Consider the following 27,430-nt stretch of genomic DNA (forward strand, 5'->3'; position numbering starts at 1 on the left):
ATGACAATTAAGATGGGAATGGTTCGTTCGTCTACATAATGTTTAGAACGCTGGACCTTTTCGCACTGAATAAATAGGTGGCCCTCAAAGTGGATCAACACCATTAGTCATCAAAGTAAATATTCGCGTAGATATCATTAACTAACATCAACAGTCCCAGTCTGACAATACGTCGTTGTTTTGATCGTGAATCACTTGGATCAAACCAGTCGGTCACGAACGTCTTCGTCGTAATCCTTTTGTTGAATTTGATTCAATGCAATAACAAATTTCAGAATTAAAACGTAATATCGGAATATATTTTATCAAATATACATATGAATACTTATTTTAAAAATTTGTACGAAAATAGATAACAAACAATTAGTTCATAAGATCACATAAAGGAATCAATACTGATTGAAGGTATATAATATCACTAAAGGTCTAACCGTTCTACTGCCTTTTTCATGAAAACTATTTGCTTCAGAGGTCTTTAATATGATGTAACAACGTTCGTATTGAAGCAAAATGTCACAGTTGACATTACATCAAGGAACGTCGTGGCATCAATAAGACCTCTACTTTCTTTACTATTAAATATTTTGTTGTGATATTTAGTAAAATTTTATTTTATAGAATAATTGAGACATTGTTACGGCTTAATGGGAAAGGTACAAATTATGAATGTAGCACATTTTTATTGTTGAAGAAAAAAGAAGTAAATTAATCGTTTTTACAATGGGATGGTGTTGGTTCTTTCTCGTTTATGTTTAGATCCGTCTAAACAAATTTTCACGAAGCAGTCGACAATTCTTCGGTTTATGCCGAGACAATACGGAACATAAGTGCTTTCCATCATCATAAGTGGGTTGTCAATGTTGCTTCATCTGATGTATATAATTTTGGCCGTTGTATTTTAAACTGCAAAGACAATAGAAAATCAAGTGGAATCATAAGCAGAATTGTATATATCAGTTCAATTGTAGAACAAAGACATAAGAAGAAAAATAACTTGGACTTTAATTGACGCCTTGATGAAAACTATCACATACAATACATCATTGTAACAGTTTTTAAGGCGTCAAGAAATTTACCTCTGTCTGAATATCTAGGGCATTGCTTCTAAATAATGAGCCGATGTTACTAAATGCTGGGTCCACATCTTCGCCTTCTGAGTGCGGCGAATTCTTTCCGGTAGAATAACCATCAGACGACCATGCCTTGCGACCTGAGTAGCCAACATTCGTATATTGACCAAACTCAGTCGGTTCTTCGAAGTCCTGCAAAAATTACCATATCATGAATAACTTATTTGGTTGGCCACGTAAACTAAAATTCTCCTTTCGCAAAATTCGTGACGATATCTTACTATCAAAATGTTTTGTTGTGCAGCTTCTTCGCCAACCTTTTCGTCATCTACAGGTCTGTAAAATATTTTGGATGCAGAAAGTAAAGTGACTTGAACCGTCATTCATGGAAGATTAACTGAGGAATATTTAGCGACCATTTGTACTGACTGACCTCTCAGTTTCATACCGGGCTTTCCTTTTCTTTATAAGAATAAGTGTGAGGACGAAGACGACAATAACGGCACCGAATCCGGCGAATACTCCAATAACAATTCCGGACACGTAGCTGGGGTCGGTTTCAACCGCCTGATACTGCGAACACTTAGCACCGGTGTAAGAATGTTTTAATCCTACTTCACAGCTAAAACAAAATGGATCACCTTAGCGCAACGGAATACATCATAATGAGGACGACTATACACATTGCTTATTGGTTTCACCATGGACTCTAAAACGGGGAGTCCATGGTTGCATGTATCAGTCATCTGATTTTATCAAGCACGACTGTCCTACAATAATACTTCTTACCACACGAGCAAGAGAAAAGGTCGACTGAATTTGAATTTAAAATCATTTATTGTTCTTACTATCTGATGTCTATTTCTTTGCATATATAGTAACTTCATGAGCTAGTTTGAAATTCCAAAAAGATTGTAACAATAGTAAAATAACCTATATCTAATTGAAATAAGAATGAACTTACAGACATTTGACTTGTCCATCGCTGTTTGAACATGTGCCGTGTCCACTACACGATTCACCTAAGCACTTATCGACACATGTGACGTTTGAGAAAGTTCCCAAGTTTATGCAGTTATGAGTGATAGGACAAAGAGAACTTTGGCACGGGTTAGCAACAAGTTCTTGTAGTATAGCTGAAAACAGACACACATATAGATAGGCTATAAGATTAAACCACGAATTTAAGAAATGATAAAAACTAAGAATAAATCATCACGTATATTATCATTAAAACAACAGAATTAAGATGCATTTCGGATCATGCTCTCTTTCGAGAGACCATCGCAAGATGTGAGGAAACCTGAACGGAGTAGTATCTACACATGGAAAACAAGTTTTATTAGATTTGGCATCTTTCCAATAGATTTGGCCTCTAACCAATCGAAAGTGACCACAAATAACACAACATACCGATCATTTGGTTTTTACTATAGTTGGTGTCCACTGTTATCTGAGTTCCATTTATAACTAGCTTAGCACTTTCGAAGGCCACTTGTTGCAGGCTTGTGTTTAAGAAATTAGGATCCTTATCTAGCTTTGCAGCTAGTTGAATAAAATGATACACGACTTCATAGTTGGCAATGATGCTACCAGAGCTGAAACAAAGATATTTTTTAATTTTACAACACTACTAAGATTCGATACTGCATATTATAAGACACGGACACAATCAATATCTTTCAGGTACCTGAAACCTGTGACCTTTACTCCAATGACTGATGGTTCTGTAGAAAATATTGGATCCAGCTAAAACAACAACAAAAAGATACATATAGACGATTTCAACGTATACGAAATCTTACTCTTCGAGACAACTAGATGATTTGATACATACAGCTCTCTTTACTGCAGCAACAGTAGACTTGTATTCATCTGAATCTGGTTTATTGAGATTATCATTATAGTTCCCTGCAAACTTGTACGGAAATGGACCAACAGTCACAGTCTTGTTGCCTATGAAAATATACATTAAGTTTATTCATTTGGAAATTATGTGTTATTCTGCATTCAACAGATCGACTTTGAATTATGCCGCAATAGATAAATGTACTAACTGGTATCGGGTGTAAATGATGACCCAGTAGTTGGTTGCGTTGGTTTAGCAGTACTCCTTCGATCTGAATTGGTAGAGTGAGCTGTCGTCCTCATAGAAACAGCTGCACTGGAACTGCTTGGTACTGAAGTTGGCAAAAAAGTTATTTTGGTGCTGCTAGTTGATGCATGTTTTACAGTTGATCCCGTACTACTAGATGAGGCCGGTGTACCAGATGGAATAGCGCTGTTAGATGAAGTTAATTTATCAGTCATAGCAATAGTACTTAATGAAGTTGGTTGATCAGTTGTACCAGTAGTAGAAAAGGCCGGTTTATCGGTTGTAACAACACTACTAGATGATGTTGCTTGATCAGTGGTACCAATGCTACTATATGAGGTTGACTGAGTTGTCTGAGATCCAGTTGTTGATGCGGAACTGGTTACATCTTTAGGAGTTGTAGCATTCACCATCGATTTCGTATTTGTAGTTGATGGTTGAACAGTAGTCGTCTGAGATCCAGTTGTTGATGCGGAACTGGTTACATCTTTAGGAGTTGTAGCATTCACCATCGATTTTGTAGTTGTAATTGATGGTTGAACGGTAGTCTTCTGAGATCTAGTAGTTGATGTAGAACTGGTTACATCTTCTGGAGTTGTAGCATTCACCATCGATTTCGCATTTGTAGTTGATAGTTGAACAGTAGTCGTCTGAGATGCAGTTGTTGATTTGGAACTGGTTACATCTTTAGGGGTTGTAGCATTCACCATCGATTTCGTATTTGTAGTTGATGGTTGAACAGTTGTCTTCTGAGATCCAGTAGTTGATGTTGAACTGGTTACATCTCTTGTAGTTGTGGCATTCACCATCGATTTCGTATTTGTAGTTGATGGTTGAACAGTAGTCGTCTGAGATGCAGTTGTTGATTTGGAACTGGTTATATCTTTAGGAGTTGTAGCATTCACCATCAATTTCGTATTTGTAGTTGATGGTTGAACAGTAGTCGTCTGAGATGCAGTTGTTGATTTGGAGCTAGTTTCATCTTTAGGCGTTGTAGCATTCACCATCGATTTTGTATTTGTAGTTGATGGTTGAACAGTAGTCGTCTGAGATGCAGTTGTTGATTTGGAGCTAGTTACATCTTTAGGCGTTGTAGCATTCACCATCGATTTTGTATTTGTAGTTGATGGTTGAACGGTAGTCTTCTGAGATCCAGTAGTTGATGTTGAACTGGTTACATCTATAGGAGTTGTAGCATTCACCATCGATTTCGTATTTGTAGTTGATGGTTGAACGGTAGTCTTCTGAGATCCAGTAGTTGATGTGGAACTGGTTACATCTTCAGGAGTTGTAGCATTCACCATCGATTTCGTATGTGTAGTTGATGGTTGAACAGTAGTCTTCTGAGATCCAGTAGTTGATGTGGAACTGGTTACATCTCTAGTAGTTGTAGCATTAACCATCGATTTCGTATTTGTAGTTGATGGTTGAACAGTAGTCTTCTGAGATGCAGTTGTTGATTTGGAACCGGTTACATCTTTAGGAGTTGTACCATTTACCATCGATTTCGTATTTGTAGTTGATGGTTGAATGGTAGTCGTCTGAGATCCAGTTGTTGATTTGGAACTAGTTACATCTTTAGGCGTTGTAGCATTCACCATAGATTTTGTATTTGTATTTGATGGTTGGACAGTAGTCTTCTGAGATCCAGTAGTTGATGTTGAACTGGTTACATCTATAGGAGTTGTAGCATTCACCATCGATTTCGTATTTGTAGTTGATGGTTGAACGGTAGTCGTCTGAGATGCAGTTGTTGATTTGGAACTGGTTACATCTTTAGGAGTTGTAGCATTCACAATCGATTTTGTATTAGAGGTTGATGGTTGAACAGTTGTCGTCTGAGATCCAGTTGTGGATGTAGAACTGGTTACATCTCTAGTAGTTGTAGCATTCACCATCGATTTCGAATTTGTAGTTGATGGTTGAACAGTAGTCTTCTGAGATCCAGTTGTGGATGAAGAACTGGTTACATCTCTTGTAGTTGTGGCATTCACCATCGATTTCGTATTTGTAGTTGATGGTTGAACAGTAGTCGTCTGAGATGCAGTTGTTGATTTGGAACTGGTTATATCTTTAGGAGTTGTAGCATTCACCATCGATTTCGTATTTGTAGTTGATGGTTGAACAGTAGTCGTCTGAGATGCAGTTGTTGATTTGGAGCTAGTTACATCTTTAGGCGTTGTAGCATTCACCATCGATTTCGTATTTGTAGTTGATGGTTGAACGGTAGTCTTCTGAGATCCAGTAGTTGATGTTGAACTGGTTACATCTATAGGAGTTGTAGCATTCACCATCGATTTCGTATTTGTAGTTGATGGTTGAACGGTAGTCTTCTGAGATCCAGTAGTTGATGTGGAACTGGTTACATCTTCAGGAGTTGTAGCATTCACCATCGATTTCGTATGTGTAGTTGATGGTTGAACAGTAGTCTTCTGAGATCCAGTAGTTGATGTGGAACTGGTTACATCTCTAGTAGTTGTAGCATTAACCATCGATTTCGTATTTGTAGTTGATGGTTGAACAGTAGTCTTCTGAGATGCAGTTGTTGATTTGGAACCGGTTACATCTTTAGGAGTTGTACCATTTACCATCGATTTCGTATTTGTAGTTGATGGTTGAACGGTAGTCGTCTGAGATCCAGTTGTTGATTTGGAACTAGTTACATCTTTAGGCGTTGTAGCATTCACCATAGATTTTGTATTTGTAGTTGATGGTTGAACGGTAGTCTTCTGAGATCCAGTTGTTGATTTGGAACTGGTTACATCTTTAGGAGTTGTAGCATTCACAATCGATTTTGTATTAGAGGGTGATGGTTGAACAGTTGTCGTCTGAGATCCAGTTGTGGATGTAGAACTGGTTACATCTCTAGTAGTTGTAGCATTCACCATCGATTTCGTATTTGTAGTTGATGGTTGAACAGTAGTCTTCTGAGATCCAGTTATGGATGAAGAACTGGTTACATCTCTTGTAGTTGTAGCATTCACCATCGATTTCGTATTTTTAGTTGATGGTTGAACGGTAGTCGTCTGAGATGCAGTTGTTGATTTGGAGCTAGTTACATCTTTAGGCGTTGTAGCATTCACCATCGATTTTGTATTTGTAGTTGATGGTTGAACGGTAGACTTCTGAGATCCAGTTGTTGATTTGGAACCGGTTACATCTTTAGGAGTTGTAGCATTCACAATCGATTTCGTATTTGTAGTTGATGGTTGAACAGTAGTCTTCTGAGATCCAGTAGTTGATGTAGAACTGGTTACATCTCTAGTAGTTGTAGCATTAACCATCGATTTCGTATTTGTAGTTGATGGTTGAAGAGTAGTTTTCTGAGATGCAGTTGTTGATTTGGAACCGGTTACATCTTTAGGAGTTGTAGCATTCACAATCGATTTTGTATTAGAGGTTGATTGTTGAACAGTAATCGTCTGAGATCCAGTTGTGGATGTAGAACTGGTTACATCTCTAGTAGTTGTAGCATTCAACATCGATTTCGTATTTGTTATTGATGGTTGAACAGTAGTCTTCTGAGATGCAGTTGTTGATTTGGAACTGGTTACATCTTTAGGAGTTGTTGCATTTACCATCGATTTCGTATTTGTAGTTGATAGTTGAACATGAACAGTAGTCGTCTGAGATCCAGTTGTTGATGTGGAACTGGTTACATCTTTAGGAGTTGTAAAATTCACCATCGATTTTGTATTTGTAGTTGATGGTTGAACAGTTGTCTTCTGAGATCTTGTTGTTGATGCGGAACTGGTTACATCATTAGGAGTTGTAGCATTTACCATAGATTTTGTAGTTGTAATTGATGGTTGAACAGTAGTCGTCTGAGATCCAGTTGTTGATGCGGAACTGGTTACATCTTTAGGAGTTGTAGCATTTACCATCGATTTCGTATTTGTAGTTGATGGTTGGACAGTAGTCGTCTGAGATGCAGTTGTTGATGTAGAAATGATTACATCTATAGGAGTTGTTGCATTCACCATCGATTTTGTATTTGTAGTTGATGGTTGAACGGTAGTCTTCTGAGATCCAGCTGTTGATGTGGAACTGGTAACATCTTTAGGAGTTGTAGCATTCTCCATCGATTTCGTATTTGTAGTTGATTGTTGAACGGTAGTCGTCTGAGATGCAGTTGTTGATTTGGAACTGGTTACATCTTTAGGAGTTGTAGCATTCACAATCGATTTGGTATTAGTGGTTGATGGTTGAACAGTTGTCGTCTGAGATCCAGTTGTGGATGTAGAACTGGTTACATCTCTAGTAGTTGTAGCATTCACCATCGATTTCGTATTTGTAGTTGATGGTTGAACAGTAGTCTTCTGAGATCCAGTAGTGGATGTGGAACTGGTTACATCTCTTGTAGTTGTGGCATTCACCATCGATTTCGTATTTGTAGTTGATGGTTGAACAGTTGTCTTCTGAGATCCAGTTGTTGATGCGGAACTGGTTACATCATTAGGATTGGAAGCATTTACCATAGATTTTGTAGTTGTAATTGATGGTTGAACAGTAGTCGTCTGAGATCCAGTTGTTGATGCGGAACTGGTTACATCTTTAGGAGTTGTAGCATTTACCATCGATTTCGTATTTGTAGTTGATGGTTGGACAGTAGTCGTCTGAGATGCAGTTGTTGATGTAGAAATGATTACATCTTTAGGAGTTGTTGCATTCACCATCGATTTCGTATTTGTAGTTGATGGTTGAACAGTAGTCTTCTGAGATCCAGCTGTTGATGTGGAACTGGTAACATCTTTAGGAGTTGTAGCATTCACCATCGATTTCGTATTTGTAGTTGATTGTTGAACGTTAGTCGTCTGAGATGCAGTTGTTGATTTGGAACTGGTTACATCTTTAGGAGTTGTAGCATTCACAATCGATTTGGTATTAGTGGTTGATGGTTGAACAGTTGTCGTCTGAGATCCAGTTGTGGATGTAGAACTGGTTACATCTCTAGTAGTTGTAGCATTCACCATCGATTTCGTATTTGTAGTTGATGGTTGAACAGTAGTCTTCTGAGATCCAGTTGTGGATGTGGAACTGGTTACATCTCTTGTAGTTGTGGCATTCACCATCGATTTCGTATTTGTAGTTGATGGTTGAACGGTAGTCGTCTGAGATGCAGTTGTTGATTTGGAACTGGTTATATCTTTAGGAGTTGTAGCATTCACCATAGATTTCGTATTTGTAGTTGATGGTTGAACGGTAGTCGTCTGAGATGCAGTTGTTGATTTGGAGCTAGTTACATCTTTAGGCGTTGTAGCATTCACCATCGATTTTGTATTTGTAGTTGATGGTTGAACAGTAGTCGTCTGAGATGCAGTTGTTGATTTGGAGCTAGTTACATCTTTAGGCGTTGTAGCATTCACCATCGATTTTGTATTTGTAGTTGATGGTTGAACGGTAGTCTTCTGAGATCCAGTAGTTGATGTGGAACTGGTTACATCTATAGGAGTTGTAGCATTCACCATCGATTTCGTATTTGTAGTTGATGGTTGAACGGTAGTCTTCTGAGATCCAGTAGTTGATTTGGAACTGGTTACATCTTTAGGAGTTGAAGCATTCACCATCGATTTCGTATTTGTAGTTGATGGTTGAACAGTAGTCTTCTGAGATCCAGTAGTTGATGTGGAACTGGTTACATCTCTAGTAGTTGTAGCATTCACCATCGATTTCGTATTTGTAGTTGATGGTTGAACAGTAGTCTTCTGAGATGCAGTTAATGATTCGGAACCGGTTACATCTTTCGGAGTTGTACCATTTACCATCGATTTCGTATTTGTAGTTGATGGTTGAACGGTAGTCGTCTGAGATCCAGTTGTTGATTTGGAATTAGTTACATCTTTAGGCGTTGTAGCATTTACCATAGATTTTATATTTGTAGTTGATGGTTGGACAGTAGTCTTCTGAGATCCAGTTGTGGATGTAGAACTGGTTACATCTCTAGTAGTTGTAGCATTCACCATCGATTTCGTATTTGTAGTTGATGGTTGAACAGTAGTCTTCTGAGATGCAGTTGTTGATTTGGAACTGGTTACATCTTTAGGAGTTGTAGCATTCACCATCGATTTTGTATTTGTAATTGATGGTTGAACAGTAGTCGTCTGAGATGCTGTTGTTGATATGGAACTGGTTACATCTTTAGGAGTTGTAGCATTCACCATCGATTTCGTATTTGTAGTTGATGGTTGAACGGTAGTCTTCTGAGATCCAGTAGTTGATTTGGAACTGGTTACATCTTTAGGAGTTGAAGCATTCACCATCGATTTCGTATTTGTAGTTGATGGTTGAACAGTAGTCTTCTGAGATCCAGTAGTTGATGTGGAACTGGTTACATCTCTAGTAGTTGTAGCATTCACCATCGATTTCGTATTTGTAGTTGATGGTTGAACAGTAGTCTTCTGAGATGCAGTTAATGATTCGGAACCGGTTACATCTTTCGGAGTTGTACCATTTACCATCGATTTCGTATTTGTAGTTGATGGTTGAACGGTAGTCGTCTGAGATCCAGTTGTTGATTTGGAATTAGTTACATCTTTAGGCGTTGTAGCATTTACCATAGATTTTATATTTGTAGTTGATGGTTGGACAGTAGTCTTCTGAGATCCAGTTGTGGATGTAGAACTGGTTACATCTCTAGTAGTTGTAGCATTCACCATCGATTTCGTATTTGTAGTTGATGGTTGAACAGTAGTCTTCTGAGATCCAGTAGTTGATGTGGAACTGGTTACATCTCTAGTAGTTGTAGCATTCACCATCGGATTCGTATTTGTAGTTGATGGTTGAACAGTAGTCTTCTGAGATGCAGTTAATGATTCGGAACCGGTTACATCTTTCGGAGTTGTACCATTTACCATCGATTTCGTATTTGTAGTTGATGGTTGAACGGTAGTCGTCTGAGATCCAGTTGTTGATTTGGAATTAGTTACATCTTTAGGCGTTGTAGCATTTACCATAGATTTTATATTTGTAGTTGATGGTTGGACAGTAGTCTTCTGAGATCCAGTTGTGGATGTAGAACTGGTTACATCTCTAGTAGTTGTAGCATTCACCATCGATTTCGTATTTGTAGTTGATGGTTGAACAGTAGTCTTCTGAGATGCAGTTGTTGATTTGGAACTGGTTACATCTTTAGGAGTTGTAGCATTCACCATCGATTTTGTATTTGTAATTGATGGTTGAACAGTAGTCGTCTGAGATGCTGTTGTTGATATGGAACTGGTTACATCTTTAGGAGTTGTACCATTCACCATCGATTTCGTATTTGTAGTTGATGGTTGAACGGTAGTCTTCTGAGATCCAGTTGTTGATGCGGAACTGGTTACATCTTTAGGAGTTGTAGCATTCACCATAGATTTTGTAGTTGTAATTGATGGTTGAACAGTAGTCGTCTGAGATCCAGTTGTTGATGCGGAACTGGTTACATCTTTAGGAGTTGTAGCATTCACAATCGATTTTGTATTAGAGGTTGATGGTTGAACAGTAGTCGTCTGAGATCCAGTTGTGGATGTAGAACTGGTTACATCTCTAGTAGTTGTAGCATTCACCATCGATTTCGTATTTGTAGTTGATGGTTGAACAATAGTCGTCTGAGATTCAGTTGTTGAATTGGAACTAGTTACAACTCTAGGAGTTGTAGCATTCACCATCGATTTCGTATTTGTAGTTGATGGTTGAACATGAACAGTAGTCGTCTGAGATCCAGTAGTTGATGTGGAACTGGTTACATCTTTAGAAGTTGTAGCATTCACCATCGATTTTGCATTTGTAGTTGATGGTTGGACAGTAGTCGTCTGAGATCCAGTAGTTGACGTGGAACTGGTTACATCTTTAGGAGTTGTAGCATTCACCATCGATTTCGTATTTTTAGTTGATGGTTGAACAGTAGTCGTCTGAGATGCAGTTGTTGATTTGGAACTGGTTATATCTTTAGGAGTTGTAGCATTCACCATCAATTTCGTATTTGTAGTTGATGGTTGAACAGTAGTCGTCTGAGATCCAGTTGTTGATGTGGAACTGGTTACATCTTTAGGAGTTGTAAAATTCACCATCGATTTCGTATTCGTAGTTGATGGTAGAACAGTAGTCTTCTGAGATCCAGTTGTTGATGTGGAACTGGTTATATCTCGAGTAGTCGTTGTATTCATACCCATTGTAGTATTTGCAGCAGCTACTGCTGAAAGCCTTTCATTACTCGGTACCAGAATATATATGATAAACAAACACAATGCCAATCGTATTAGACGCATCGTTAGGGGTTTCTGTAATCATTGAGAGAATAAGTTTTTTAAGAATGAAAATATGGTGTTAGAGAAAAAGAATTAATTGCTGACAAATTGGCGAAAAATGAAAAAAATGATTACACAAAATATATCAAGCCACGAGTATGTGTAATTTGTTCTTAATTTTGAAGAATCTAATTTTACTATTCATTCCGTGTCTATGACTTGGCGCCTAAATCTCTTAAATCGAATTCTTTGTACATCAGTCGCTTCCATTTAGACGTTTTACGTATAATTAACTGAAAAATCTCTAATCATTCGTATATATCGCAATCAAAACTCACCAAAAAACTGTGTCGTTAGAGCGATCGCCTACAAACCGGTACGTTCAGGAACTCCTCGATGAATGAATCTAGCCGAAAATTGCACCGCGCGTCAAGTAAGAGGAATGCGTTTATTTTTATCTCCTATAACAAACCTTAATCACTTTACACGGAAAGGCATTGTTAATTTAAGAATTCATTCATTTGTGGAAATAGCACAAACAATATTTGGAGTATTTATCGACCCCACCCGTGTGAATCTATTGAGGCGTAGTATGTGTGTGAAATGAGTAAATTCATTTTGATCGTAACTACTTTCAAATAAAACCACCCATTTTAATGAGTATTTCTCGTATAATGTCTATTATAGAAATTCTTCGTTTTTTGCAATTTATTTAATCGTTTACGAGCTACCAGTTCCTTAGTTCTCGGTTTAATTTTGATTTTAAGATTTAAAGATTGGAATAAATTTATCTTAGCTCTAGAGTCAACGAACTAAACCATGAACTGTGGAAGTGGGTCCTGTATTTGAACTTATTCTACATCTTTGGGTATTGGAGATATACGTGATACGACATAGCTGATTGAGATTGAAGGACGCGCGAGAAAGAGACCACAAATAACAGATAACGAACCACTATTACAGTTATCTGAAATTTCGAGCATAACTTTTACACATTCGTACCTATACGGAATCTGTTTGTGATATGATATCCTTGGTGGGCTCTGATATTTGGGTCGCACAATAGATATTAGCTTTTTGCACAGTCGTTCGACAATGCCTAGCCCTATTAATCAGTAAACATTTCATTCATAGCGCGACTGACACTTATACATGACTCTAGACACGGTTATTAGGCCTACGCCCAAAATAGTAAAGCATGATTAACGAAACTTCAAAGAAATAGTAGAATATAGACTTATTTAGGGCCATGAAAAAATGGATTTCCAGTGAATAAACTGGATAACTCGTTCACCGGGGTCACTGTTCTAGTCGACCGGATCATTAAAAATCTGTCACAATGATCTTTCAATTAGAATTTCAGTTCAGTTTCACTATTCTACTAAATTTTCTGTCCGTGGATAATTAGTTGATAATACAAGTTCATAATATGTAGAAACCTGATTTATAAACCAGTATCAAGGAGAAAATTCTTCCGTTTAAATTCGTCATAGAGTTGTTATGTGTGATTAAACACCGAAAGAATCGAATGTTAATGAAATCAAATCTAATATGAAAAAGTTTTTTCTATTAAAACAAGTGTTGCAGTAAAAATATTCTCCTTATTTGAATTCTGTAGTGAAACATTTGATCTTATCAACTAAATTCCAATTCAGGTTTTACTATAACTTTTTCATGGAACCGGTTTTCATTGACGTCATATCTCTAAGGGCAGCAAACAGTTTGTTACGTGTAATTTGACGGGAAATCCACTATTTAAGTCACTAGGAATGTCAACGAGTTGTAGTAAAGTTCTATCTGTTTATATGAGATTGTTATGTTTTCATTTCATCACGCGATAGGAAAATGTTTTGCATAACGCTGTTGTCAACTGCTAGCAATAGACTCTTATTTTTACCGGAACATTAAACTCTGAACTATAAAGGAAGACTCTTCCTTTTGGGGTCCATGATTTAAATAGCAAAGGTATGTCAAATTTCCTGCAAACAATGGTACGCGACAATGGATAATCGCAAAAGGCCAGTGCCCGTACTGATCGAATAAAGGACGGTTTATCAGGTTGCGCTATAGCATACGTAAGGATTATCTTGGTTACCCTGTAAAGTTTCATGTAAGGCTGAAATAAGAGATACCTTCTTTCTCCTAATCAGCTGGGTCACTTTTGTAAAATGCAATTAAATTTGTGATCAGTTCATTTCTATAGCCACCGGGTCCGTTATTGTTAAAGTTTGATCATGATTTTAAGAAAAAATAGTGTACAGGGTTGAGGCAGCCGGTCGCGTTAACTTATAAGCTCAGCCGCAATGAGAAACAAGGTACCAATTTTTCAACCTAGGTTTCGTGGTTTTTTACTAAACATTATAAGTTAAGGTTCATTCGGGAAAATTGATATATAAATGTACGTGTAAAATCAATATGAATATGAAATTGTTACATATCGTGCAGTTTGACGCCTGAGGGAGAAAGGTGTTGGGGGTGATGGAAGTCCTGCAGACTTTTCGTAAACCGTATCGGGTGCATATGGCAGTAACCAGTAATGCGCATCAATGATGACTCGTTAGTTAATTTTACATTCATAACAACGGAAACACACGGACAAGATGAGACGTAACTTTGTAAGTTGATTAATTTGTCTAATGTTTATAGGGTAATTTGTGTTCGATACGACTATATAGGGACGCATCCTTCAGAGATCATAAGTTAGTACAAACACTATCTGAATATGGCAAAGATACAAGTAGATACTTCAATCATGTTGCGGTTTGTTAAGTTCACGTAATTGAAAATTTAGATATGTCCTTATTCCTAGACTTTTGATATTGCATGCGCTCCCAAGTTTCCAAAGCTTGAACAATTAACTTCGGTCTGTTCTTCGTTGTTCTTGCTTATTCGAATATCTGATAAATCATTTTTTCGAATCGTTTTTTTTCGGGTGAAAAGAAAAACCTGTATGAATTTTGGGGAGTGTTTACAGCATTACTTCACTGAAATTTCAGTCGTATTTGTTACCAATTGTAGCAGCACTTGTGGCAGCTTCAATCGATTCCAAGCCATTGGGAGAAAGGAGCCAGAATCCGCCCAATGATTGCACGAAGGTAATCATACAGAAAATAGGTATATCATAAGATTATTTGATATTCCGAAATGCTACTCCGTCTTACCCATGTTGAGTATAAATATTCGACAATCCGCGTTTCCTCGCATGAAAAGGGAGAAGTGGTTTACCGACTAAATTGATACTGAGTTGGGAGCTTTTGGAACCCCGAACTACCCCAGATATTTGAATGAATTGAGGAGAATTCTTTTTTTAAAACGAAGATAGATACGGCAGACCTTCCTGCTCCTTTCTAAACGCGTATGGCTTTGGCTGGAAAATATAAGAAATAAATTGTTTACTCGGGATACCGTCGTTTGAATGTGCTTAACTCGAATATAATTGATATTTATTTCTTAAGTTGTTATTTCTATATCTCAGGTGTGTTTGCAACAGAAAATAGCTTGTCTGTCAACATGTGACGATGGCGAACGGGCTTCGTGTAGCAGCAAATGTATGGATGAAGAACAAAATTGCCGAGTGAGCCAAAACTGCGCAATTACTGCGACCACCTTGCCATTGGAATCCGGCAAATTCAACTGGCAGACTGCGATTTCACAGCTAAGTGATGACGACTGGCAATCTTTGATCGGTTTTGCTACAACAATCATGCCTCAAACATACGATGAATGGGTATCTTTAATAGCTGCGATAACGGCTTTGGCACCGACACCTCCACCAACAATGTCAGCTACTCCACCTACAATGGCAACGTCAAGGAAACACGATAAACGGGAACCACAATTTGACCAACTAAGTGATTACGACTTACAATATTTAATTGGTGCTTTAGTTGCAATGATGCCTGATGACCTACAAAATCTAATTGGAACAATAGTGGCATTGATGCAGACACTACCCACAATTCCAGAGCCTACTCCACCACCGCCAATGCCAATGCCAATGACCCCACCAACAACAACAACAATGCCAATGACAACACCACCACCAACCATGCAAATGACAACACCACCACCCACCATGCCAATGACAACACCAACAACAACCATGCCAATGACAACACCACCACCAACCATGCCAATGACTCCACCAACAACAACAATGCCAATGAAAACACCACCAACAATGCCAATGACAACACCACCACCAACCATGCCAATGACAACACCACCACCAACAATGCCAGTGACAACACGACCGATAATGCCAATGCCAACTACAACGTCAATGAAACAAGATAAACGAGAACAACCATTGCCTACTCCATCAGCTACAATGCCGATATCAACACCACCTCCAACAATGCCAATGACCCCACCAACAACAACGATGCCAATGACAACACCACCAACAATGCCTATGACAACACCACCACCAACAACCATGCCAATAACAACACCACCGCCAACCATGCCAATGACAACACCACCATCAACCATTTCAATGACAACACCACCAACAACAATGCCAATGACAACACCACCAACAATGCCAATGACAACACCACCACCAACCACGCCAATGACAACACCACCACCAACCATGCCAATGACTCCACCATCAACAACAATGCCAATGACAACACCACCAACAACGCCAATGACAACACCACCACCAACCATGCCAATGACAACTCCACCAATGACACCACCACCACCGACAATGCCAATGACAACACCACCACCAACAATGCCAGTGACAACACGACCGATAATGCCAATGCCAACTACAACGTCAATGAAACAAGATAAACGAGAACAACCATTGCCTACTCCATCAGCTACAATGCCGATATCAACACCACCTCCAACAATGCCAATGACCCCACCAACAACAACGATGCCAATGACAACACCACCAACAATGCCTATGACAACACCACCACCAACAACCATGCCAATAACAACACCACCGCCAACCATGCCAATGACAACACCACCATCAACCATTTCAATGACAACACCACCAACAACAATGCCAATGACAACACCACCAACAATGCCAATGACAACACCACCACCAACCACGCCAATGACAACACCACCACCAACCATGCCAATGACTCCACCATCAACAACAATGCCAATGACAACACCAATGACAACACCACCACCAACCATGCCAATGACAACTCCACCAATGACACCACCACCACCGACAATGCCGATGACAACACCACCACCAACAATGCCAACTTTGAATTCCACCTAAACAACCCAAGGATAATCAAAAACCTTTCCTTGATGTAGTTATAACAAAATAAAGCGTCCAAAGAAGTATAATTCTGAATAATTAAATCTGTCATATATATGCTGAATAAATTATATCTTCAATCCAATATGTTCCATAGTTTAAATTATTGACAGGTTAGTGGGAGGTTTAGTTGAAAAAGACGATGCACAACACCTAATTCGCAGATGTTGAAGATTTTGTAGATTTCCGCATCTTTTTAGACTACGCTTTCAGTAAAGGATGTGATGGAAAGACACCGAGTGTCAGTATCAACCTCAATTGATTCGATGTGGTCTTGGCAGATCAGAGATTTGAAAGGCTTCCCTGCTGTTCAATGGAACTTAAACGTTTCCTGTTGCAGTAGATATCGATGCATGAATTGCTTAATGATTTCAAATATGCTAACATTCCGTTTTTCATTTAATGAACGAAATACAAGGTTTGTTATCATATCAATGAGCGCTTTATTCAAAAATATATACAACAAATTACGTATATTTTCTTCTGAGATAGCGTTTGTAAAGCGTTCAAATACAATGTACATGTAATATTATAATCATGCATTATTGCAAAATGACGAATAACAATCATTCAGACTTAGATTTCTAAAATGCTGAATTTTTCAACTAAAATGAACATTCTTTAAACACACTGATAGCAATCAACACAATAACCCGTGCAGACAATAATAGCTACGAATTCTGCCATTAGTGTACCAAGCCATGGAAAATGCTTCGAAGCGGGATTTATCATTTAAAATGTATACAGTTAAAACTCACAAATGTAACAAACATAAAATGCTCAAACCAGAATTCGGAAAATTCTATCATATTCACCGTATATGTATATATATACAAAAGGCGTCCAGCAGTAAGATAACCAGATTTATACACAAATATCTTCAGATATTCCTTAAAATACAAGTGAACTAGAACTAAATGTAATTAACATGTGGTACTATAGTACGTAAACATAAACGTTTTACTATAATTTCGTCGATAAGTGACATGTGCATGATCATTTTTCACGAAATGTACTGGTGTACGTAGTTTGTGAACAGCAGTTATAAGTAGATAAATGATTACCAGAATATCACAAATAATCCATATCACAAGCATTCGTCACAAGACACACAGGATAACATCTTGTCCAGCAGGATGAATCGCCTTTTTAAAATGGTCGCATAGCTCCGTGATATAACTGTGTCATTCATTTTTCATCAGCTAAACATGTGGAGAGTCCATGGTACCATAATTACCTAGATAAACAATACAGCAGAGACTAAAGTGGAAATCATTTCAAGATGTACTTAAACCTGAAAACTACATGCATTCAATACCAGGTATGTGACAGAAGGGACACCATACAGTACCAGGTATCGACCTGCAATCAGGACCGATCTGTCAGACATTCAATACATTCTAGAGAATCGAGGCTTTACATGTGTTGCTGACTTCTTCACCAAAGACATTTATAATTGAAAGTGCTCTACATGAATGGACTTCAAACACCAAGCAATTTAAGTCAATTTATCACCGCACTCCAAAAGTGGTGATCCAGCGAGACGATCAAGCAGCAATGATGAATGTCTGATGGGATTCTGGGACAATTGCCCCCAAATAAAATCCTTTTTGATTTCGATTAACACCACCTAAATACTTTACTTAGAAATTCATTTGCATATTATTGAATATAGATTTGTAAGATATAGAATTACTGATGTTGTGTGCAGATCAAAAACTTTAAATCAGTCCTTGTGTAATTATAATTCACTTACCAAATTAAAGGAAACTTAATAAGTCCACTTATTGGTGCATTAGTTAACGTTGGCTGATTTTTTGGAATTAGTTTTAGTGTTACTTTAGCCAGTCAAAAACAATGGGTTGCAGGGGTTTCACGACAAAATCGACTTACCACCAGTGGGTAAACTGTTTTGACTGGTCAATGACCCACGCCGTAAGCGTCTTGGAACCTGAACGAATTCCTCAGGGGCACCACGCGGTATTCGAGCTTGGCTCGCATATAACTGACTAAGAATCGAGGCAAAATACACGAATGATACGAGCATCTACAAAACAACAAATTATACGAATCTTAATACGATTCAATTAATAGATACATTGTCTTGAATGAGTCTTAGAGTATGCTTTTAAATTAATTGATAATTCCATTACTTGGAAAGAAAAAGAAGTTACAAAATTAAAAAGATTTAAAGACGAGGGATGTAAAAGGCCTGATAAAGGAGATCAAGGTTTCAAGTCAGTTGAAACATGTACTGTACATGTAAAAATGATATGAAAGACTCCATGATTGAAATAACAAATACCTCAAAAGCTTGAAACATGTAGTTGTACCAGGAATTTGGGACAATCACAGCATTTCCTGAAACGAGGTAGAAATGATATTACTAGTAAAAACATAAGCATTTGGTAGTACTCTAAATTCATAAGCAATTTCATGCAAATTATATTCAACCATTTTTCCACCCAAATTGCAATTCAAATAATGTTCTTTTAACCGTGAACTCAGAGAGTCTATGCTTTAACTTACCACATAAAGTACCCGTTGATATTGAAAGAAACAACATTTTAACATAGACCAGGACAATATTCCATCGATTATTTGGCTGTAATGGTTCATCGACGAATTTCCAGCTTTTCTCCTAGACAGTAGACAAAAGATTAAATCAGTGAAAATTGGCTGTAAACAGGTCTAGAAAGGATAGCAAATATGCTATACCGGTACTTACATCGAATCTAAATGTGGTTGTGTAAATGCCAGCAAACATCAGCAAAGTTGATAAATACGCTTGAGCAATGAAAATACCGGTTAAGTTGTGTATTACCAGTTTCCTCATCATTTTCACTGAATAAAAGATGAAACACGAAAATTCTGATACGTAAAATGATGATACTACAGGGAACGGTGAAATATCTTTCTTACAAAACTTCCAGAAGTTCTCCTTATTGTGCAATTATGGGAGAAAATGGTCTTCCGGGATTTTTTTCAATCATCACTGGAGCTAATTCCCAAGGTCTAGGTGTCTAGGTAGGAGCAATACTTGGAAAAGCTCAGCCTTCTCTGGTGAGCAGAATAAAGTGTTCTTGTTGGTTGTGCATATAACTCTTACTACTCTAATTGCTTACTACAGATATTAGGTAAGATGAGTGTACTTTTCTTTCTTACCGTTTATTAAGACGATTAAAAGAAAATTAAGTAGTTGAAGACTAAGCATTACAGCTTCACTCTGAAATGGAATAAACAAAAGCCAACATTGCCAATATTCCTCGAGGTTATTCTCCATAAATCGGATGAATAATCATTTACTGCAGTTTGATTATTACAGTAGTTTTGAGATTGATAACGCTTCAAATCATTCAACATATTGTCGACAAATCAAAATCGGGATAACAGGTGGTGAGCAAAACCAAAATAATCGATTTATACCTAAACTTTTAATGAATACTACAATATATGAAATACATAGATAAACAGTCCGAATAGAATTATTGTGATCCGTATTAAAAGGTCTACAATATAATGAACTTACAATACGCAAAATCTCTTCTCTGGTTTCTGTATTGCTCGCACCATCTAATACAACCAATATTGCAACATTTAATACCTACAAAAAAGACCATTATGACCAGAATGCAGACTTTTAGAAACTGTATTATTTTCAATAGACTGAAATACAAACTTACTTGTAAAATAAATGTAATGATTAAATTATGACTTCCCATGAGGAAAAGACATTTCTTAAGTTTTGAACCTCTTTGAAGATGTTGCATGCCACCAGATGTCTCTGCTAGTATGTACGACTTCATAAACGAAGCCCCGTCCTCCATATTTTGAAGAAGATACTCAGCTTGACGACGAGTGATCTTGTACGAGGCATCTTTCGAAAAGCTACAATTCAACGAGTCCAAAATAAATTTTTTCGAACAACCACATAAATCGATCTTCTCGGTAAAAGAAGAGAATAATCAAATTAAATTTTCAAATTGATTTTATCGTTAAGTTAGATATATCTAACATATTTATCGTTTTAGTCACCCATGGACTCAATGCAAAAACCAAATATTTCTCATTTCACAAAAAGCTAAATGCACTTTATACAGTTTAAATATTACTCATTCAAATGGCAAACACACATTAATATCTTATCACACATTGCATAAATTCCACAGAAATGAAGTGCAAAGAAACAATGTTAATTTGGTTAGAAAAATATAATATATACATATAAATTATCAGTGAAGTGCAATATAGGCCAAATTATGAAATTTCAATGATTATCAGAGACGGAATGTGCGTACTGATTTAAATTTAAATATATTTCAGTCGTAATGAACAATACAATTTTCTCGGAACTTTATCAGAATTTTACAAAAACTATTTCTTTATCGGAAAAGCATTCTCCTTGATATGATTTAATATATGCTGATCACATAATTTACTGCTTCTGATCATTTTATTTTAGTGCTTTCATTGGCTGAATAAAGGGATAAGGCAAAGACAACTAAAGGGCTTACTCTCTATTAGCAGACTCTGAAATCTGCCGCGAATATGAAGCATTTATTCCATTCCTTATCGGAGAAAAAAAATATAATAGCAACTTTGAGCATATACCAATGGGTCCTTTTGATCTCAGTAAAATACGTCATCTCGGTAATAAGGATGACCGAAAGAAAAGTGCCGGATAATATCATCAGCAAAAAGCAATATTCAAACAGATGTGCACTTTCCAATTCTACAACCCATAATCAACGCTAGCATCGGATACTGCAACGAACATCTACAGATTACAGATTTAACTTACAGAACTGAGAACATGATGATAAAAAGACAAAGTCCAAAAAGTAAGCAAGCAAGAATATGAAAGAAAAAAGTAAGTTTTCAAACATCGTGCGCATGAAATTGATGGGATAACAATTCGTAGCTATATTCAAATATGAAATGGACTTACTTGAAATACGAAGTCATAGGACTGTTTCTGGTATTGTCGGCTATGAGGGGCGAATTTTCTAAACTTTCCCCGGTGTAATCCCAAGCAAGATCGTCATGAACGACGTCCGCCATTTTGAAATGTCACATGACAGGTGCGTACTTACCCGTACTATTTACTGAATGAAAACGACTGGATAATCGTCCTATGAAACGAAACCGTCGTAGGAGAAAAACGATTTCATCCGGCACGAAAGTGAACCTTTATTCCTCATTAGTACCCCGGGAACGCCACGATCGCATTACACAAACAATCCACCACATTTTGAAAAATATGTTTTTTTCTGGATGGCTCCGAGTGCGTGGAGGCGGAGCCAGAGAGTCGTTCCGCCAGTCCGAATCTGAAAGGCCCCGGAGTATTAGGGATTTTCAATCATCCGAATCACTGATTGAAAAAGTACGAACCGCATTGGAAAATAAATGGGGGGCTGCCTTAGGAGGCGGGGGCAGTACCCTTCCACAGACAATTTTGTGCCCTTTTTGCATCTGATTACCCTTTTTGTGAATTTTAGTGAATCATTATTCTGAAATATCCAATAGAAATTAAGAATCCTTCACTGGGAACTGACATTGCTGTCAAGGCATTACAGAGTTCTTGTTTGCCTCTGGGAAACTGCCCTTTTTAAGCCGGCACCCGCCCATACGGCACCGAAAAAAAAAACATTTTTCCTGGTGAAATGTTATGCGTGTGCGGCGGGTGTCGGGCCCCACTCCCAACAATGAGAGCGTGGCCCTGGTTATCTAATCACTGTTTTTATCTTCAGCTCATATTATTATTCAGTCGTCCCATTGTCGTACGTAATTACTTGCCTCCACTCACTAATTAATCATTCTTAATTAACTTATTTCTAATTACCATGCTCACTCCGTTTCTAATCAGTGTCACTCTCCCTATAAATGCTTTGAAGTTTATTCTCAGGTTGAGCTCTGCATTTTCCCGATGAAGCTGCATTGGCAGCGAAAGTGGTACAACAAATAAACTAGTTACCGGTAACCTTCAAAGTATTTTTTATTATCATTTTGGTGTCTGTCTAAAAGGCCTACGTGACATTTGATAGCTAGATATTGAGATAATTGCTCGCTTTGACAAGGAGACGCCGGCACTAGGGATAAGTACTTGTTTCAATTTCTCAGTCTGCTGCGTGACGTGTCGAAAGGAGGTCTGTATTTTTTCTGCAAATATAGGAAAAGATCACACTTGTTATTTTTGTGTCGCAACAGAAACATCGTTACCTTGTATTGCGCTGTGGTGTCACCGACGACAGTTGTATTTATTTGGGTATATCAGTTTCATTGTTCATTCAATTCTATTCGATTCAATATCTATCTCACGGAAAAGCAGAACGATGCGATCAGGGAAAAATAAACAATTTAAAAAACGAGATGAAAAAACTAATTTTCAAATATTGGGGTGCGCTTTTTTATGCAGGCCTTATACAAAGCAATTCGGGGCCGCTAACGCAGGCACCGAAATGAAAGAGAGAGAATAAGGAAAAAGAGATGGGAGAAAAAATGAGAAACAGATAAGAAGACACAATAAGAGCTTGGAACGAAAACAGGGAAAGAAAATTGGTGTAGGAAATACATGTATTTTGATAACAATGAAGAGACGCTAAGTTGTTTGCACATTTGGAGGTTAAAATACTCGTATATCGTCTGTCGCCCCAATGTGTCAATGAAACCTTGAAACGCTTTCTACTTGCCTTTGATCGGTAGGTATAGTAAGCGAATTCAGCAGCGAGGACAATGAATGACACTATTATCCCCGCAGCCAATAGAATCATCGGTCCAGCGAATGACGATAACTGAACTGGCGGTTCATCGTTCCACAAACCACCAGTTGTTGTTAGTTTTCCGTTTTCAAAAACTGTATTATCGTCGACTTTGTAATTTCTACATTTGATGCCATCAATAAACCATCGTCTGTAGTATATTTCCATTTTCCCGCTTTCTCTCAATTTCAGAAGCGCCCTGCTCAACGCCTCGCGTAACGGATGGTTTTCTTGTACGGCGAATCCGTAGTCTCGTTCCTCTAAACTTCCTCCCACCACAAACAAGTCGCAGTTAGACGAGTTTGCTGCTAACCAATCTAGATATGAACTTTCCCCGATAAACACGTGGCCTCCTATCAATATATAAATATTTTACTTTTAGTGATGATTTTCTTTCACACCGCATGAACGGGAACCCACATTTTCAACCATGTACTGATTAAGAAAATAAATATTCTAAAGAATTCGACCGATCCCCAACTATATCTGTACTTCGGTTTCCGATTTCAAAATCAAACCCCTGTTTCGCTCCCGGTAGGTGCGGTGGTTTGTAAGGGACTGAAATCACCCGATCAAAAAGGGGACAATCCCTATTTTAAGATCGTAAAGAGCATTTTATATATGGTCCCTTTCAAATGTTACGGAAATGGTGAAATTATCCCCCAAAAAAGAGCATTCGTTGTATACCTTCCATGACTTTTTCGTTAGCATCAAGCACCGAGTCGTAGGTCTGAATGTTTTCCAACAGACGCCGGTAATAGGAACGGTTGCTATCCCGAAAGAAGTTTCGAACGGAGCCTTCGTCTAATGTCCCATATTTCAGTTCAGGATACTTAATCAGATCGCCGACATTTCGGACTTTCGCCAACTGACGAGGATCACGAGACACGAAAGGAGTGGTTTTAATCATGGCAACAATGTACGTCGCTAAGACAACTATACAGAACATCCACCAGAACGAAACTAATGATCGCGCAGAAATCGACATAGGGCGTGGTCTTGAACCTGAAAAGTAAATATAAAAAGTGAGTTTCTTAGTTCAGCCAGTAAATTAATATCAATTCGATCCAATGGGAGCATAGGTTAGTACGCTATCAAAAAAACTCCTAATCTAAAACCTACACCCGACTACAAGGATGATTACTGCGCGAATATCGTGTAACAGTTTTTCTAAGGATAAGAAACAAATTTTACGTATTGTCGGGGTGTTATAGACCTTCAAAATACAAGAATGATAACCAATCGGCAACCTTCGCTGTCTAGTACACGGGCAGCAGTGGGATCACGCGTGGGGACATAAAACTGAAACAAGCAAATTGCTCGTTAGGTTAGAATTCTGTTGTGAGCAGAGGAGTGTCTGTCAGGAGTGTCTCTCGAGTTGCATAATTTGTAACGCCTGGAAACTGAGACTTGAGGATTTAAGCTGGACAGAAATTCAGTATCTGGTTAATATTAGTACATGTGGTGATTATAGAATAGTTAGCGAGTTAAGGCTAAAAAAAATTGATACCTTGTTTCTCCGCTCTCCTGAGCTTAAATGTTGACCCGGCCGGCCGCCTATCTACTCTATACATTACTTTTTTTTTAAATCGTGATCAATTTTACCATAACAGACCCGGCCGCTATAGAAATGAACTGTTTATAAATTTTATCATATTTTACAAAAATGACCCGGCCGCTGCAGAGAAACAAGGTATCATTTTTGTTTAGCCTAACGACTCTTACCTTGCAATGCAAAACTACTGAAGACGAACCACAGGCTTTGTTTCAAACCGATGTTCTCGTGGTCATGTTCGTCAGATAGCCCACGACGCAAACGATATCCCCATTCATACGGGTTCAAGTAGTTGTGAGCTAGTAGTACTAGGCTTACCTGCCAAAAGGAAGTTGAGACATTGATGCTTTTTATGAAATATAAAACCTGAATTTCTTAAAATTAAAAATTAAAACTCGCAGTTGGCCCGCGTGTTAGAATGAGAGTATGATGCTGATATATATAGCTTGATATATCGGAATTTGATTTTATATTTTCCTTTGACAGAAAATCTAAATGTTGTTAACTACATTGTAAAATTGCATGTAGGCCTAGTGAGTTTTAAGGTCTACTCTATTTCATTATCCGTTTATCATGTATATACATATGCAATTACAATAAAATGGACTGGGCATTTACATACCACTAACCAGGACAGCAAAATCAACAACCAGACCCACGATGAAAATGGGTTGAAAAAATAGCTCAGATTTCCAAGTTCGGTACGATCTTTTCTGATGACGTCACGTCTGTTCATTAACATTGTCAATCCTAATTGCAAAAATGGCCGAGTGAAATCGACGACCGACTCTCTTTGTGATGTTATAGTTAAAGGCGCAACTGCCACGTCTGCGGCCTAAAATGGCAAAATATTTCACAGAATGTACAAACCATGAATGAGAACCGTTTTTTCCACCGATAGATTGAGGAAATATATTACTGGGATAGAACTTGGTCTAATACTTATTCAAAAAAAATCAAAAGCGGGTTTGTTCTCGGTTTGTGTTTACAGAGCTTGCTGTACCTTTTTAAGGTCATCAAGCCTTAAAGCGACGATATGCTTACCCCGGACATAACCTCGCCAACCATTCCACTCCAATGAGTTTCGTTTATTTTCGAACCAAACTTTCCATCGGGAACGAGATAAACACTGAAATCTATGCCCAATATTTTTGCCAGTCCTCCCATGATGTCCATATTATAGCCTTCCCACACATAACGACGAGTTCTTTTATTGTGACGAATGTTTATGAAGGGTGGACTCTGAAAAAAATCCGTTGACAATATCGCAAGACAAAATTTTTACGTTCGTGTTTGTCATGATGGGAACATGTTTTTCTGTTTAGAATTCGAGAGTAAGATTGGAATCGTGGTATATCATAACACTAGATATGGTAACAATAACTTTAAATGTCATCTGGAGGTATCCATTACTCAGGAAATTAAAATTGTCATGAAGCAGAACGAAGAGATGGAATGTTGATCATGGAATCGGATTGATATGTCATTCATTTCCTTACCCCCACAGCTTCCAACCGCTGAAGAATAAAACCCTATTTGTCCCCGATTCGTGCGATTGATTTTTGTTAGTCGTATTAAGCCGCAAACTACACGATTTTCCTTGAACGTAAATCTTTGCCAGAAGAAAAAAATTGAAGGTTGTTGAGCCAATAATTCACGGTAAAACAAGTTCCTTAATTAATTAACCTGTAAACAGATCTGGGACCCAATAATTTGTTCAATTGGAGTTTTAGGCTTACCGTAATAAATCTATAGAATAACCTACCATGATTGAAACTGCCTTGGCAATCGCCCGTCCATTTCTACCGACAGGTAAACCATATCGCGTCTCTGGAAAATGTACCAGAATTTACTCTTTAAAGTTTCATGAATGTTAACTAGGAATATTTCATCATTCATTGGTCGGGTTTATAAATCATGACCCTCTGGGATCTTTGCGTCTCCAAGACTGCGAACCTTGGTGTCTTTTTACATCAGAATTCCGTGAGGTTTGAAACAATGATGACGGTGATATTTTATACACCGCACTACGCTTCGTTTCAGAGCGGTTTTACACGATTAAATCGACGATTCTTCGGCTGAAGTGCTCATTAGAAAGATGGGTCTGTATAAGTTTTTTCAAAAGTTTCAACATCGTTCTAGTTTCTGATAAAAGCAGGCTAAAAAGGTGGTACTGCAAAATAAAACCTCGTTTACCATGAAAACTAGAGAGTGGGAAATTACGCTGCGACCTGAGTGACGACTTGGTTTATACATGTAGAGATAAAGCATCTTGGGAGATAAGCAGACCATGACCGGTATAGCCAATGCAGACGATGTGGAATCTTAGTTATATATCCGAAATAAATGTATTTGGTGGGAACTAATCGGTAATTCAAGAGGTTCTATGCGGATTAAACGTGCTTCTTTGAGACAACAG

At 37.9% G+C, this 27,430-nt stretch overlaps 5 protein-coding genes across 9 annotated transcripts; 1 reads left to right on the plus strand and 4 right to left on the minus strand.

Annotated features, from left to right (window-relative positions):
* Positions 1-302: 302 nt before the first annotated feature.
* Positions 303-7,873, minus strand: LOC141908232 (uncharacterized). The gene is made up of 9 exons (XM_074798170.1): positions 3,128-7,873; positions 2,908-3,026; positions 2,761-2,819; positions 2,484-2,668; positions 2,035-2,206; positions 1,504-1,692; positions 1,352-1,406; positions 1,077-1,262; positions 303-903 (listed from the first exon to the last, which is right to left on the minus strand). Exons 1-9 carry the CDS (start codon positions 7,839-7,841, stop codon positions 841-843), a joined length of 5,742 nt encoding a protein of 1,913 aa, XP_074654271.1. The 5' UTR covers positions 7,842-7,873; the 3' UTR covers positions 303-840.
* A 31-nt stretch (positions 7,874-7,904) lies between these two features.
* LOC141908532 (uncharacterized) lies at positions 7,905-11,315 on the minus strand (the record flags this gene model as incomplete). The annotated part of the gene is made up of 1 exon (XM_074798626.1): positions 7,905-11,315. A coding segment is annotated over exon 1 (3,411 nt), but the record flags the coding sequence as incomplete, so codon positions are not given.
* Positions 11,316-13,169: 1,854 nt separating this feature from the next.
* LOC141909071 (uncharacterized) lies at positions 13,170-16,783 on the plus strand. Of its 4 annotated transcripts, none has more exons than XM_074799411.1 (4): positions 13,170-13,355; positions 13,836-14,005; positions 14,387-14,485; positions 14,866-16,783. In XM_074799411.1, exons 2-4 carry the CDS (start codon positions 13,991-13,993, stop codon positions 16,654-16,656), a joined length of 1,905 nt encoding a protein of 634 aa, XP_074655512.1. In that variant the 5' UTR covers positions 13,170-13,355; positions 13,836-13,990; the 3' UTR covers positions 16,657-16,783. The 4 variants fall into 4 exon arrangements, with proteins under 4 accessions (XP_074655512.1, XP_074655515.1, XP_074655516.1 ...); XM_074799413.1 differs by having other exon boundaries at positions 13,342-13,465; XM_074799414.1 differs by lacking the exon at positions 14,387-14,485.
* A 358-nt stretch (positions 16,784-17,141) lies between these two features.
* On the minus strand, positions 17,142-21,767 carry LOC141908272 (uncharacterized). 2 transcript variants are annotated; one of them, XM_074798239.1, is made up of 10 exons: positions 21,647-21,767; positions 21,213-21,266; positions 20,382-20,586; positions 20,228-20,302; positions 19,864-19,924; positions 19,427-19,542; positions 19,228-19,339; positions 19,004-19,059; positions 18,592-18,745; positions 17,142-17,935 (listed from the first exon to the last, which is right to left on the minus strand). In XM_074798239.1, exons 1-10 carry the CDS (start codon positions 21,757-21,759, stop codon positions 17,901-17,903), a joined length of 981 nt encoding a protein of 326 aa, XP_074654340.1. In that variant the 5' UTR covers positions 21,760-21,767; the 3' UTR covers positions 17,142-17,900. The 2 variants fall into 2 exon arrangements, with proteins under 2 accessions (XP_074654340.1, XP_074654341.1); XM_074798240.1 differs by lacking the exon at positions 21,213-21,266 and having other exon boundaries at positions 21,647-21,766.
* Positions 21,768-22,806: 1,039 nt separating this feature from the next.
* Positions 22,807-26,968, minus strand: LOC141908534 (putative glutamate receptor). The gene is made up of 7 exons (XM_074798629.1): positions 26,777-26,968; positions 26,056-26,253; positions 25,634-25,846; positions 25,182-25,329; positions 24,144-24,461; positions 23,388-23,809; positions 22,807-22,857 (listed from the first exon to the last, which is right to left on the minus strand). The coding sequence occupies exons 1-7, from the start codon at positions 26,777-26,779 to the stop codon at positions 22,807-22,809; spliced, it is 1,353 nt and encodes a 450-aa protein (XP_074654730.1). The 5' UTR covers positions 26,780-26,968.
* Positions 26,969-27,430: the final 462 nt, after the last annotated feature.

The sequence above is a fragment of the Tubulanus polymorphus genome, chromosome 7 (assembly GCF_964204645.1).
Source record: "Tubulanus polymorphus chromosome 7, tnTubPoly1.2, whole genome shotgun sequence".
Classification (NCBI taxonomy): domain Eukaryota; kingdom Metazoa; phylum Nemertea; class Palaeonemertea; order Tubulaniformes; family Tubulanidae; genus Tubulanus; species Tubulanus polymorphus.